Source organism: Saccoglossus kowalevskii, chromosome 5, assembly GCF_978046115.1.
Source record: "Saccoglossus kowalevskii chromosome 5, keSacKowa6.1, whole genome shotgun sequence".
NCBI classification, from domain to species: Eukaryota; Metazoa; Hemichordata; class Enteropneusta; family Harrimaniidae; genus Saccoglossus; species Saccoglossus kowalevskii.
In genome coordinates this window covers 30309233-30324414 of record NC_140645.1, presented here as the reverse complement: position 1 = coordinate 30324414, position 15182 = coordinate 30309233, and the positions used below count along the sequence as shown (strand labels likewise).

General features: G+C 34.5%; 1 protein-coding gene across 1 annotated transcript; it reads left to right on the top strand.

Moving 5' to 3' along the window:
* The first annotated feature begins 142 nt into the window (after positions 1-142).
* LOC146746020 (uncharacterized) lies at positions 143-4498 on the top strand. The gene is made up of 6 exons (XM_085499661.1): positions 143-382; positions 486-782; positions 927-1181; positions 1363-1493; positions 1578-1670; positions 2247-4498. The coding sequence occupies exons 1-6, from the start codon at positions 175-177 to the stop codon at positions 2346-2348; spliced, it is 1086 nt and encodes a 361-aa protein (XP_085355787.1). The 5' UTR covers positions 143-174; the 3' UTR covers positions 2349-4498.
* Positions 4499-15182: the final 10684 nt, after the last annotated feature.

The window sequence follows — 15182 nt, the reverse complement described above, 5'->3', positions numbered from 1 at the left end:
ATGATAGATAAACCATAATTATAATTATAATTATGTTCACAATACTAAAATAACAAAAACCAATATCATTCATTTTGCACACAATTCACTATTAATATTTGTAATATATTGACAGATTTACCAACTGCTGTTAGTGACAATGTATATTATTGCAAAGCTGGTGACTCAGTATCCATGGTCCTATCTGTGGATGCATATCCTCTACCAGTAACATTTGGTGCATGGATGAAAGATGACCTGGTACTAGACAATAGTGAAAATACACCATCAACAAGTACAGTGACGATCAATTTAGTAAATGACAATCATTTTGGTATATATAATGTAAGAACAACTAATGATGTAGGGTGGGTTATACTCCACGTTGAGCTGCTACAGTCAGGTGAGCACAAGCACAGATATATCTGAAGATATATATACAACCGTAATATAACATTCATTACTTACATTATATTGTTTGATATTGTATATTTCATATATATTAGACGCACCGGCAGCACCTGTTGGTATAAACATAATAGATCGTTATTATGATTCGTTGACACTACAAATACTTCCCGGAAGTCATGGTGGAGATCCAGAAAACGTTCTGTACTTTGTAGAATATCGTTCACCACTGGATACTGTGTTTGGGCCGTGGCCGTCAGATGGAATGGGAACACGCAACATGACTGTATATTTACTGCAGTTAGAATCATCCACAGCATACGAAATTAGGGCAAAGACAAAAAACAACAACGGAATGGGAGAGTTTTCAAGTATACGATTGTTTAATACATATTGTAAGTTAAGTTATGCATATTCACATCTAATCGTTTTTATTCGCCATTTTCCGTATGTTTTAGACGCAAACTCTACGTTCAATGTCACACATACTTATAATTACCAGTACATATTTTATCCCCCAATTATTTGTAATTATATAGTTACACCAACTGTTACAATGAATGCAGGGACTAATACACTAGCCTGGTCACGACATGAAAATATTAAATATCAATGTGTAAAGATTGAAACGAAAGACGCAGATGGAATGCTGGTTGTTGTACATGAATGCATTGATAGAGATATATTAATGTATAAAGTAGATGATACAAGCGTCACGTACATTGTGACATATTGTGAAATTAATGGTAAATGTGAACAGCGTGGGTTTGAAGCTAGTTACGCATTATCTCAAGGTATATATTCAATTCTGTCTTTTTTGCATTGCACTATCACCAACGCCACTATACTACTTCCAAATCGATTATGTATGTCTTCGTACCAGTTTCTCTCAGATTTACTGTCGCACGGAAAGCAAAATTGGCGACAAAGTTTTTGAATTGCATATGTACATTGTCGTATGCTTATTTCATTCAGAACCTGTTTGTGGTACATGTAGTGTTGGTATTATTAGTGGAATACTGGTTACCATGTTGATATGTTCTGGAGTTGTCATTGGTGTTTTACTTGTTTTATACAGACGTGCAAAGAATTACAGAACAAAACAGGTAAATCAATTTTGATCAGTTTAGCTACGTTTTTTATCTATGTTTTATCTATATTTATTTAATTTTCTTTAATTTCATTTCAAGCATTCTGAAGATGCTCGAATCCATACAACAGTTTTCCCCCTGACAGGAAATGTCGAACACACATATGAAACACCAATGGCAATGCAAATTAAGGTAAATAATTGTTAAATTGTAAATGAACTTTTATTTCTTAAACGAAATTTTAATACTAAGACAAATCTGTCAATCAGCATCTTAATCTGTGTCAATCTACAATACAATAATAACATGTTTTACATTTCTTTAATTGTATCGAATGAAGGACTCTAATGCAAGCTTTATAACGTCATATTTAATGTTAGCAGCCATAATGCAAATCAATACAGACACAACCACGATTTCGGCAAAACATAACATTGGAATAATCCTTGTAAATTAAATTATAACGCTAATTGCATATAATGTCTCGCTTTGACTACTTTGTGCGTATGTTACATAAGTAAATACACGTGGTTAATTAATGTTTTGGTTGAATTAATAATATTTATAAAATTCAAAATTTAAATATTTTGATCTATTTTATTTTATTTTGATATTGAATCCATAGAGTTAGAAATACAATAAATGAATAAAGATAAGGAAAATCTTTTGTTATTTGTATCCACAACCATTCAAATAATATGGTATTTGAATATTCGTGTTAGAAAAAAAAATGTATTTAAACTTATTACTCAGTCTTTATTATTTCAGGCGCATGGAGATGATGATGATTACATGTCACTCTCTCCAGATACCCGGGAGCTTGATTCAACATATCAAATGCCAAGTACAGTCGGGGTCAAGGTAAAATGACAATTTGAAGAAAACGCTTCCTGAAAATACATTTACCAATTCACGAATGTACTAAATCATCAACCACAAATTACTGCCTTATCTAAATTACCAAAAGATAACATAATAAGTACTCCTCCATTCGACGAGCAATTAACATGTATAACAGGCAATGTAAGCATGTTAAAAGAATTGATAGCGATTGTAATATTACATAGCAATGTGTAACATATGTTTGGCTATTAAGTAACTAATTAGATGTCACTTATGATAGGTCATAATAGTACAGTCATAAATAAATTCTGAATAAAATATTTTTTTCCATAAGGGAAGACTTCAATTTAGATTAACTTAGTGCCACCAAATCAATGTAGTTTACGAAATTAGCAATTATTAGAAAATTTATCGCAACAGAAATAACAACCCGATTAATAGAACATTTATCATTGGTGTATCACTTCATTTTTGTATAACCGAGCACAATATATTTTTAAATTGTGAATTTACTATCTTAACTTTGAACAGTCTAGCAACACTTTATTTTTTTCAAAATGGAATTATTTTGTCCATGTTTATTTCATTCGTGCACGAAATGTGTGATAATGTAGTATTGTGATGATAACTGTTATACGTGGGAAATAAAGACAATTTTCACATTTTTGTTTATGATTGACATCAACCAAAGAGCAATGACAACTCATGTGCATTGCATGGCAGGGGATTCTAAGTTTTTTTCAAGAAATGTATTCATTTGCAGAAACAATAGTTAACGTGATATATGCATGACCATAATCATTTTATAGAGACACCATGTTTTGATTAACGACAGTTTTTTCTTTACTAATGTAATTTGCTTGTTATTAAATTTTTCGAAGTCAAAACTGTTACCTGACCTTTATATATGTCCTTGAGATCATGCGTAAAATTATGTTGTACTGCCTGGGATCATTAATTTGAGTTGTTTCTTTAATATTTTTTTCTGTGAGTGAATTTTCACTGTCAATCATGTGAACGCGTGGTAAATACATGAGAGATTGTTGTGCGGTATCCGGTTCATATGCAATCATTGTAGAACGCAACTTTGGGTGTACTTAATGTTACACTTGTCTATACGATACGATATTTGTCGTGCAAATACTAAAGATATATATGCAAGATTAATTTAGAAACTGGTTTCTTTTTTGAAAAGCTAACATATTTTTTATTTCACTTCAAAATTATGAGCAATGCAGTGTGTAAATACCACCACTGATGAATCGAGTTCAATCAGTTGTCAACCAACTTTGTTCAACTGAGATTGGAATACTGTTATTGTGACAAACATGATTTTATGTTTCCCTAATTGCATATACACAATTAGTTGATATATAATTGAAGAAAAAAAAAACTACTTAAATGTGTGTTCAAACTGTAATTATTTGTACGAATATAACATATTATCTTCCATTGCAACATTCGGCGCTTTGATTTTCTTTGAATGCAACTATGACATTTTTCATATTTTCACTTTGTCAAAATCTACACACATTGACATTGTTATATATTGCACAAATAAATACTTAATAACTATGCGTAAATTCATTTCAGGAAAATGTCAAACAGTACAAATCAATTATTTCTAATATTAATTCTGTATTTTCTGTATCAATTATGAAGTATTACTACATATTTTACAACACAGTTATAATTTACTATATAATTTTCATAGAGAGTATCATCTACAACTATTTTTTTAGCCAATTACTTGGATAATTAAATGTTGTTTGTGTATATGATCCAGTCATTATTCTTTAACATTCTGTACTGTGGAAATACTCGTAACTTATTGCCCCCCCCCCCCATTGCAACATTTGGCGCTTCCAGTTTTTTTTCTTGTGGGCAAACATGACATTTTTCATATTGTCATTTAGGTAAAATCTACACACATTAACATTGACGGTAATGTATATTGGACTTAAAAATACTTGATTACTATGAGTAAATTAATTTCAATCATTACTATTATTATTAAGCTTACGAAAAACAATGGAATCCTATATTGTATTGTGTGTCAATTTTGCAGTATCACTACATATTTTAGTAAATCATTTGTTAGAATTCACTATCTAACAATTCTCATTGAGAATATTATCTTTAATCAATTTCGGGAATTATAAAATGTTATTTCTGTATTTGATCTAGTCATTATTTTACAATATTCTGTGGTTTGATAACTTTAATCGACGTCCTTTAGAGAACACTAGCTTTCCAAATTATTTTGTATGATTCATATATGCATTTTATCTGGCTGCACTTCAGAAGAAATATGTTACATACGGCAGACTAATGCCCAAAATACTGTGATAGAGCAAAAAGGCGAATACAAATGAAAACATGACTCAGATTTGTTACGAATTTGCATAGCACTTTTACAAGACAAAATCTTTGAAACGAGACCGTTCCAGAACCAATGATAGGCGGCAACGTATAATGTAATTATTTTATTGTGATTATGATTATGAACTTTTAATACAAGGTGATTAATTGGGGGTGGGCTGGGGTTATGGGCACTTGGAGTCAATCAGTGCGTGTTTGTTGTTTTATATTAAATAATTGAGTGGTCAATTGCTAAACGCATTGGTGTAATTACCGAGCGTAGCAACAGTAGCTAGGATGTGTATATAAAACAAAAACACACGAGCCATGGTGTTTTAGTTGTATGATCAGTTGTTTGCAAAGATCAAAATACCACCTTAGTGTACATAAATACAAATTAGCCTCTTAAATGCGTTGCACCTTGTTCAGTACGGGATAGCAATACATATAACTTGTCGGTGAATCAATTATCCAAGTGCCATTGTTTGTAATGCTCTTCAAACTGAATATATCTGTTCTTCGTTATCAAATTACGATTTGAACTCCATATTTCATCTTTAAATTAAGGAACATGTTTTTGTTTAGAAATGCGGAATACACATGTGGTGGGTTACCGGATAAATATATAACTCTTGGTATATATAAAAGATATTCTCACTGATGTGCATTAAGGCAAAATGATTCATTACCAATAATAGGTCGCACGACCAACTAGGAAACATTCTGCACAAATATACACCAAACCATCACTGATCTTCATTGCAATATAACACAATTTTCCTTATTTTTACTTCACTTTTGATTCCAAAATACTAAATATATCAAAACATTGTAGTATTTTGCTTATATGAATCTTTCTTTTCTGGTCACCAAGATTTCGGGTCATTCACCTGCCATCAACAAAATTTGTATCCTAATAATATTAGTAGTATGGGTACGTGCAAATGACGAACATTCTAACTCTCGACAACAGACAATACGCCTTGCCGATGTAAGGCTTAGTTACACCTAAGTTCGCCCTAGTTGGTAAAACAAATAAGTCGGCTTCAAACAGCATCTAAATAACGCTGACCCCCATAACTCGTTCCAGTCCATTGTTGAACTGGTTAGACGTCATTGACGCATATATTATTCACTCCCCATTTGCCTAGTTTGTTAAATGTAGCAGGTTTTGACGCCTCCGAGTACTCAGGACACATCTGTGAAACCACTCTTGCGTTTTTAGCCCATGCTTCCAGCGAACTGATACATTCACAAAATGACTTTTAAAGACGTATTGTAGTGTCAAGTCTTTTGAATACATAATTAATTTAATTTCAATTGTTGCATAACTGTATGACCAGAAAGTTGCATATTTAAGTTTTGTGCATTATCAATTTGTTGCTTTGTATTTTGTTCATCTTTTATTTGTCTTACCTCAGACTCCAATAAAAGCGGTGTACGTTTCATCGGGTAATAGTTTTCTGTGAGGGGGCCCACTAAGGTGATACATAATTACAACGCATCGACCGGGTCATCCCAATTCATAGTAAAGCGAACAGTACGTTAGGTAGATTTTTGTAACTTTATTCGGGCCACTAATTTTTAAGTCGTTACGAAGGTAATATAAATTAAGTATCTATGTGTGTAACTTTCAGTAATAATATTAGGTTATTAATACAACATCGATTTTTTTATCGGAGTACATCGTACGTTTAGCATTGCGTCTCTCCGATGTGCGATGTACTTGGACGTAAATTACCGTATTTTGTTAACAACCTTATTATTATTGTACATCCTTTTTAACAGACGTTAGAAAAAGCAGTCATGCCAAACTATCGCTTTAGGATTTCACCAGGCGCTGTCGGTGACGTTTTTCGAAATAGGCTAATCAATAATTAAACACGCCATCGGAGTGCACTCCATTCAGCGTTCGTTTCGTACTCGATTTGATTCTGAGAAAGGCCACCGCTCCATTGTGCTTTTATACAGAACGAATATAAGTAAAACGACTGTCTGGCACATATATCTGGATCGGCAGCCGTATTTTATTACCGTGTGACATTGTATAACGTGTATATGATATATTGTATGTAGGTATATACATTTACTTACTGATTATATCGGCCGCACAAGAAGCTCATTGAATGATCACTTATCATTTCATTATGATGTGCTGCACACTTTTTATTAGAATATTTTTCTTTCATCAAAAAAAAAAAATTACTAACAGCTGAACGTCTGTTTTGAAGAGCAACAATGGAGTACGTAAGCACAATTATACAATACAGCATTCCTCTTTTTACAAATAGTTGTATAGCTTTGAACAATGTGACCTTTGAATAGATCACGTGATTTCAAAAGGTCAGACAAAAAAGACCTCTATATCGGCAATATGTTGACTGAAAATCGAGTGTTGGTAAATGGTTATTGTGCCTTGATTATTAGAGCTACAATCTGTGAGTATAATATACACATGTCATAATGAATCGTATATCAAACGAACTCGATTATTGAGGGAACCCGAATGTTACCCACGCAACTGTACAAGGAAGTAAGCCAAGTCACATTTAGGATAGCTGACATTCTACAATTATATGTAATACTAAACATAGCTAAATCAATTAATAATAGTATTTGTTTATTGTTTATCTTTTTCGAACAAGAAAAATTATCAACGTATTTGCTTTCAGTGGGGAACCGAAGACACTCGAGTTGTCCTACATAATAAATGGGCCTATCAGCTAAGTCAAAAATGTAATACTGTGTGTTATACACACAGTGGAAGCAAGAAAGGTAATTTACTCCTTGATTTGCATGTACAGCTGATAGACACATAAAGGGGATATATACCGGAAACATTAATATTCATTATTATAAATCAAATGCGTTCGGTTCGCCTTCTTCATTTTACGTTCCATTCAATATAATGGCATCATTAGTAGTCAATATCGTTTGTGCAAAAACTGTACATGAACGAATTGCAGCCTCCCTTGATCACAACAATGAGTGCAGTTTTTTTCAAGGAATGTGTAGGTCATGTCATGAAAGAAAACCCACGTATTGAGGTAGTCACCGGGAAGCATCAATATAACATAGTTGGTGCCGTCTAGATTCATGAAAGATTATCAAATATTACAAATATGTTTATTCACAAACAATCGAGGGAGTTGTTTCGTTCGTTTCTGGACGATCCGGACCGAGCTCGACACTTCGTCCTTAACTATATAAACACACAACTTTGCATACAATGATCAATCAGATCTCAAGTGTCTTATAAGTTATCGGGTGTGACGTATGAAACATATTTATCGGGTTGTATCACATGTAAGATACATGCTAGATTGAACAACATGTTGACAACATATAAAAAGACATTTATATCAAAGTTAGTAAAAAGGTTCCACATTTATTTTAAGTTTAATTTAAGCTTAATGCTAATTATTTTAATTCCTCAGTAAAAATAGCTCACACACTGTCATATTGTAACTGATATTGCCCGCATAATTACACACCAATGGCGTGTCAAGTCCAATAGTTAAACTTAATTAATTAGTGGAAACGTAGAACTAGTCTCCTCACTGGTCTGTAAAATGTGAAAATGTTTGTACATAATGTTTTTAATCCTGACATTTAAAGGATGGTACGTAAGTGCCAAAATTACACGATCCTGATTGTCACGGGAAACCGTAGAACCAATACAATCAGTTCTTGACATTGACACAACCTTGGCCAATGCTTTCCCAGTGACATTACGAGGATAACCCCGTTTTCTGAAATAATCACATAAAATCCTCGCCTGGTTACGGAAATCAGTATCATATATATAATCAGTATCATGGTTTGCTGAGCATCTACGGCAAACTAGACAGAAAAATCGTTATTATCCGGTTTCACTTCATTTTAATTCTAGTGGACATAATATTACAGATATGTCTATTTCTGGTGTATGTGTTGTCAATGGCAACGAAAATCAGCTCAGGCGTGTCGAGGAGGAAACTATATTCCGCCTTGGAACTAAAGAACCCCATGGTATTAACAAACAGTTCAACTCATTTGTTGAGCTCACTACCTAAGGCGCGTTATTTGTTCTATTGTGGAATTTTTTGTGATTCTAACTTATAGTTCATGCGCGTTCTTACGTTCCTATGTTCTACCTGTACGTTATCACACTTGCTTCTATGCTATCGATAAAGAGCCATTGCTCGAAACGTCTAGCTATTTTTAATAGTTATTTAGGACTACGATTACCAAATATTATCTTCAATATATCATACTTATCAGTCCGAGCAGCGTTTATTTATTTATAAACTACTGTTCTATCTCCCTTTGTTCTACGTCAAAAATTAACGCTGTTTCGTTTGTCATTACTTTGCGCAAAATAACGACAATGTGCAACCATATCAAGTACGAAGTCTAGGCAGGTAGTGTGAATAGATCTGGTGTCGTGGCCTGTGGTGAGAAAACGAAAGGGGTTTCCCCAAGGAAGTAGTTTACACGAACCAGTTCCCTGCACGAACCTAATTCGGGAAAGTAGTGTCACGTGAGTGTATTGGTCTACTGAAAACTCATCTAGTTGCGTTTTATGTTTGAGAATATTACTCAAACACCTTTTTACCTATCGATTTCTTCGTTGTTATTTTTTCGAAAATCTGCCCACGCTCGCTGCTAGAAACCGCCATTCAGAATTTCCGACCAGAATAAAAAATTGGCGACCGGCGCTATGCTATTTGTTTGCAATACACACAGGATGTCGGCCACTGGACCGTTATGCATCAGACTCGTAATATTTCTAGTCTGGGGTTATGCTATTGTCACGACATGGAAGGAGTACCTTCAATGGTCAAGTTAAGGTAGTGAGAAGGGTTTGACGACGTTTTTGAATAAAGTGTTCTCTGCCTGTTATTTCATTCAGAACCATGCTTTAGAATTTATGATTCGAAAGCCTAAATATAGAGGGACAAGTTCGCACTAACCGGACAGTCATTGTTACCACGTGACAAAAAAATGGCGAACCTTGTAAAAATGACGCGATTGCGAGAGCTCACAGCGGAATTTCCGCTTGAAATTTGCGCCATGCATTTCCCGTGATCAAGTTCATTGAAATGTGTCCCCGGTAATCAAAAGACCCATTTTTTTTTTCGATTTCAAAGCAGGTTTGTTGTTTTTGTCCCATAACTATTTCATACTATTCCACAGACTATTATTCTGTGACAAAGCATTTTCTAAAAAAAAAAAAAAACAGACATATTTCACACCGTTATTATCTTGTGATTAGAATGTGTGAGTTTAAACGTCCGAACGCACCTAATTTTACAGCGGTGCCAATGAGTTCATTAATACCTGGGGTTACTCAACACAATTTACAAATCAACTCTCTAGTGTTATGTCAAGTGGACTCATATAGGTATAACAATTTAAAATTAAAATATAACACTTGAACGCATATGCAACATATAACCTGTTATTTTATTGTAACCAGGCGTGACGTTTTGAAAATAACGTTTTACCTGCATCTAGCAAGATTATGAAATGGTTCCAATTGTGGGCGATTGCTTCATGAATATTTATAAACAGATCGGAACTCTAAAACAACCCCTGGCACTGCGACAATGAGCGATAAAAACTGTCCGGGACGCCAAAGTTGTGACGTCGCTCGAATGAAATTATTAAAAAAATGCACTCCTTTTTCTCTCTACATACTAGTTGTCCCACTCTAAAGAGACTGTACTTATTTCTGCCACAGTCCCTCAACACCCGGTTGGGAAACGCCTTTGTTCTAAGATGTTAATCCCCCCGATCGCTGGTAACGGTGTGCGTTATGCTTGTGAAGTGAAACCGGTGACTAGATTTACACTGTCTTCCGCTCTGTGCCTGTGAATCTTTGTCATTTTATACAGCTTATTTCGAAATTATTCCGAGTTGCGTGTGTAATTTGTGTCCGTAAAAGCTTCCTGATAAGGCAAGTGTAATTTAAAAGATATGTTCATTTAATTGACATAACAAAAATCCAGAATTTCGGACCATCACAGCCAGCACTGTTCATTGCAGGGTGCCTTGTTACGGTGACGCTGTACAAAAAGTTTTCACCCTATGAAAATGCGTCCCTACATCTAAAACGATGACAGTCGTCATATTTTTGTTTAATATTTTAATTATTCCCCAACATAGATTATTTTGTGTAGAAGCAGTATTAAAGGGTTCATTTCAGTCGATTATTTTACCGTTAGTTTTGCCCCCGTAGATACTTGTATCCGCCCACGAACCAAGATGGTCGTCGAGTATCGTTCGAAGAAAACGGCTGTTCGAAGTGTTTTTTTTTTCATATTGATGCCTAAAATTTTGAAGAACCGTTGATTAATATCTTAGAAATATCCGAATCATGTTGGTGTAGTCAGATTCCGATATTCTTCTCAGAAAATCACTGAATTAAACAGCTCCCTGATTTAGAGTGTACAAGATTTGTTCATGTTATATCATTTATCTCCATGGTTATATCATGGAGCTATGATTATATCAAGATGGCGATTCGAATGACCAAATTCGATGTTATAGTGACAGTATCTGATTTTAACAAACCTCACAAACACACTTTTCCGACTTGAGCTATTATTTTATTAATATTGAGGTGGAAGTTAAAAAAAGTGCCCAATGCTGTTTTAATGGCTGTTCTGTTTGTTTCGATCAAACTTAGATCGTGTTTTAACACATAAACTACGTTCGATACGTTTTTTGCGGCCCTGAAAGAATGGGTGGCTGCGTCGATGTCTCTGTTTCCGTAGCCTTCTTTCGTGCATTCAGCAGCAACATTCTCTGGGCCCTCTTGCAATATATCATTCCAATCGCTATCGAAATCGACAAAATCCTCGTAGTTTTCCCACATTTCGGTAAATAATGTACCGTCTCTCGCGTTGTGCCAAAAATCGAAACGAAGTGTATACGCATGCGTAGATGTGATTCAAGAAGGCTTCTGTTGTCATATGTCATACCATATGCTAATTGTATTGCAATAGAAAAGTAGGCTTGCGTTCACTTGGGTTAAAGGGGCACCTTCCAGTTAAGATTAATTTCACAACAAATTTACTTTCTGGATTAAAATAACAATGGATAACAAAAGATAGATTAACATTGTAAACAATATAAACAATAGTGTCCCATGATTCTTTGGTGCAATCCATGGGATTGAGCGGTTCCCATGTAACCAAGGAGGTAAAAAGATACCTCCATGAGTTAACGAATAAACAATTTGACGAACGTGTAACACGCATTGAGACAAAAGACAACCGGGGGATGAGAGACTGCCTTTCTACCCACCCCTTATCACGGAGATCTTACCATGGATCTTACATAACCAAAGCTCTTTATTAACAGTTTATTTGTTCACAACTCCAGACTTCGGGCAAATTTATATTCTTGATTATCACAATAAAAATAACATTCCAAAGATTTGCTAAATTAAGATTTGTAGTACTATCAGATTAAATACCACATCACAGTTGAGAGAATAAGACAAAACTATATACAGTATACAATGTATTTCAGCAAAAAAAGTTAGACTACCAAACACGCATATGAAAATTTCAGGATAAACAGCCATTGTCAATAGAGTAGCCAAGGTGTTAAAAATGGATTATGTACTGGCAAACCAAATTCTTCATAGGCATATGTCTCCAACGCGTTCTTTTGGGATCATTTAGTCTTTTTTTTGACTCAGCAACTCTCAAAACCTAATATTAAATATAAGAACGAAACAAATCTGTCGCGATTTCACGCTTTCACGGTAAAGGGATGGTGGCTGCTCCCCCGCTGTAAACCCCTACGTTTACTAACAACTCATTCTACCGTGTCCTTACTTGGTGACGTTTCTCAATTTAAAAACTTGCCACGCTACTAATTTCGCCCAATCATCCGCTTTTATCGGTTTTAAGCAACCAATTATCACATAATATCCGACCACGGGATCTTTTCCGACCGAAAAAACTACCACATTTATATCACTTTCTTTTCTCGCTCGCTTATTTAAAACACCAATCACTGGTACACGAGTGGTTGAATTTGTTGTTTCAATGGTAAAGTTTACGGATACAACGAGTAATAGAGTATTAATTACTATTAAAATCCGAACGACACGATACGGACGGACGAAAATCTATGATACTTTGTATGGAGGGGGGCAAAGGGGGTACAGTTTTACGGGAAATAAAAAGGGCCTTTTACAATTTACAAGGAAAAAAAGACGTTTTTACAATTTACAGTGATAATTGAATTTTGCAATGAATTGTGTCATCTAGTCATTTCACAGTTTCGAAAATGTAATTTCGCTGGATTATTCTTTATGTAAATTATTGTACGTACCGAGAAAAATGACACATTTTTACAGTGTACGATACAAATATTTGATTGATTACGTCGTACGTCTAGCCTGTGATTACACAATTGCGGAATTTATTTTTCCAATTTCCGTTGTACGAACAAAAGATATTGCAATTACCTTGAACGAAAATAATCCTCCTTGCCCCCTTGTATCATTCCCGCACGCAACTTGAACTACGACCTTTTGTTTAACATGCTGAAGGAGCCGAACTGTGTTCCGTTTGAATCCAGGACTGCTCTCTCCTTTCATCAATGATTATCGAGATAGTTACTTGATAAAGACAACGCTAACTCCCTAGGGCAAAGAAACGAAGAAAATATCGATGTGTTTTCCCAAAAATAACGATGCCAAAACCACGAATTAAAATGCGCGCAGCGGGCGATATTTTCAAAATAAAGCGGAAATTAGACAGATTGGGTGAAATTAATACTGTGCACTCGGTTGGTATAAACAGATCCTTAAATACGTAAAAATACGACCGGACAATATCTATCATTCTGAAATATGCCAAAGACAGAAACAAATGCAGCACGTTTTTTTTTATGAGCCAAAATAAACAAAACAAAAATTCTACGAACGAACCCTGTTTGCAATGTTTATTTACACCGCGGCATCTCTTAAACACATTCTCAAAATTTGCGATGTTAATTTTACAAACGTTTAAAACATTGTTATTCTGATATTTTTTGGTCAGCATATAAAATAAAAAATCTTTTGTTCAAAGGGCGGTGGTCATCGCGTCCTGTTGGATAGGGGACTCATAGCGACGTATACAACACGTGTAAACATTGCTTCATTACATGAAGTACGAAAACGCGCTGCGCAAAGACCAGCGCCCTTCAAATTTGTACCTGTATCATACTATTTTAAAGGACGTTGGCGTTTTTTAGTTTGGAAAATAACTTATCAAAAAAGTGGTTATACACTAAATATTTATGTAAACAACTAAACATGTACGCCGAAATAACGGAATAGACTACTAGTATGTTTTAATATTTTTGTAAACTGAACGACGACATCATTTCTGTGAACAACTGATCACCGATATCACGTAATTGACTATGTATTAAATATTTCTGTAAACAACTGATCACTTATATCGTGTAATAGACAACAATGTAACAACCAGTCTTCTCGGTCATTATTATGTTCAGTATTATGTAAATTAGATAATGAAAAGTTCTTACTTTTATTGTTGTTTTATTTGCGAAGAATAATTAGAATGTACTGTATACACGTAATTTCTATTGCATGTTCAAGGGTACCGAATATCCCGCCGTTTAGCGTCCCATCCACAGCTTTACCCTAATGTGATACCATGGAGGTAAAAGTCTTTTTTTCCTCCATGGTGATACCAAGTGAAACGTATATTTTTACTATCGCATTTTACAAAAGTCGAAACTGGGTGTATCATGGTACAACACACGCTGCGACAACTGAGTGATCAGCGACATCTTTGTTGGGCGATGTTTCAATGGTGAATTAGTTTATTTGAAATGGAGTGAATATGATTATGAACTCTATTACAACGTGTTTGAATTATGTGCAGCAATGGGCAATGACCTCCAGAGTTCACGCATTAATATCTAATTAAATTCGCTTAACTCTGTTTTTTAATAAACATGTCGCACTGAAAAACAGGAGATATTTTAGATTAGTTTTATGTTTACCGATCTTCAACTTTTTAGAATAAATGATAGCTACCGTTGTCGAATCAATCAAGAGGCTCGAATCCGGAAGGTTTGGCTATTTTAAACTTCGTAAATAGCATTCTTTTCAAGCTACGACTTCATTCAAGTTTAATGAACGTAAGTGAAATGTATGGAAGAGTCACGATACTTGTACCTACGAAAGTTACGACTCTTATTCTTGAAATTGGTCATAAATACATGCACAAAATACAAGCATATACCATTTTTTCAATGGAACAAAAATCATACTTATTGTTTGAAATACTAGTAACTGATACCTACACATATAACGATAGGTGCGAATTTCAAATATTGAAACCCTTGGCCGAAACGTCCGTCCACCGGAACGCCCAAACCCAATTTTCTGTCATTTTAAATATAATTACTCAGTAAAGTAACAAGGAAGGTATACATGTTCGTTTTATAGTTATAAATCGATGCCAAAGCAAATTCAGA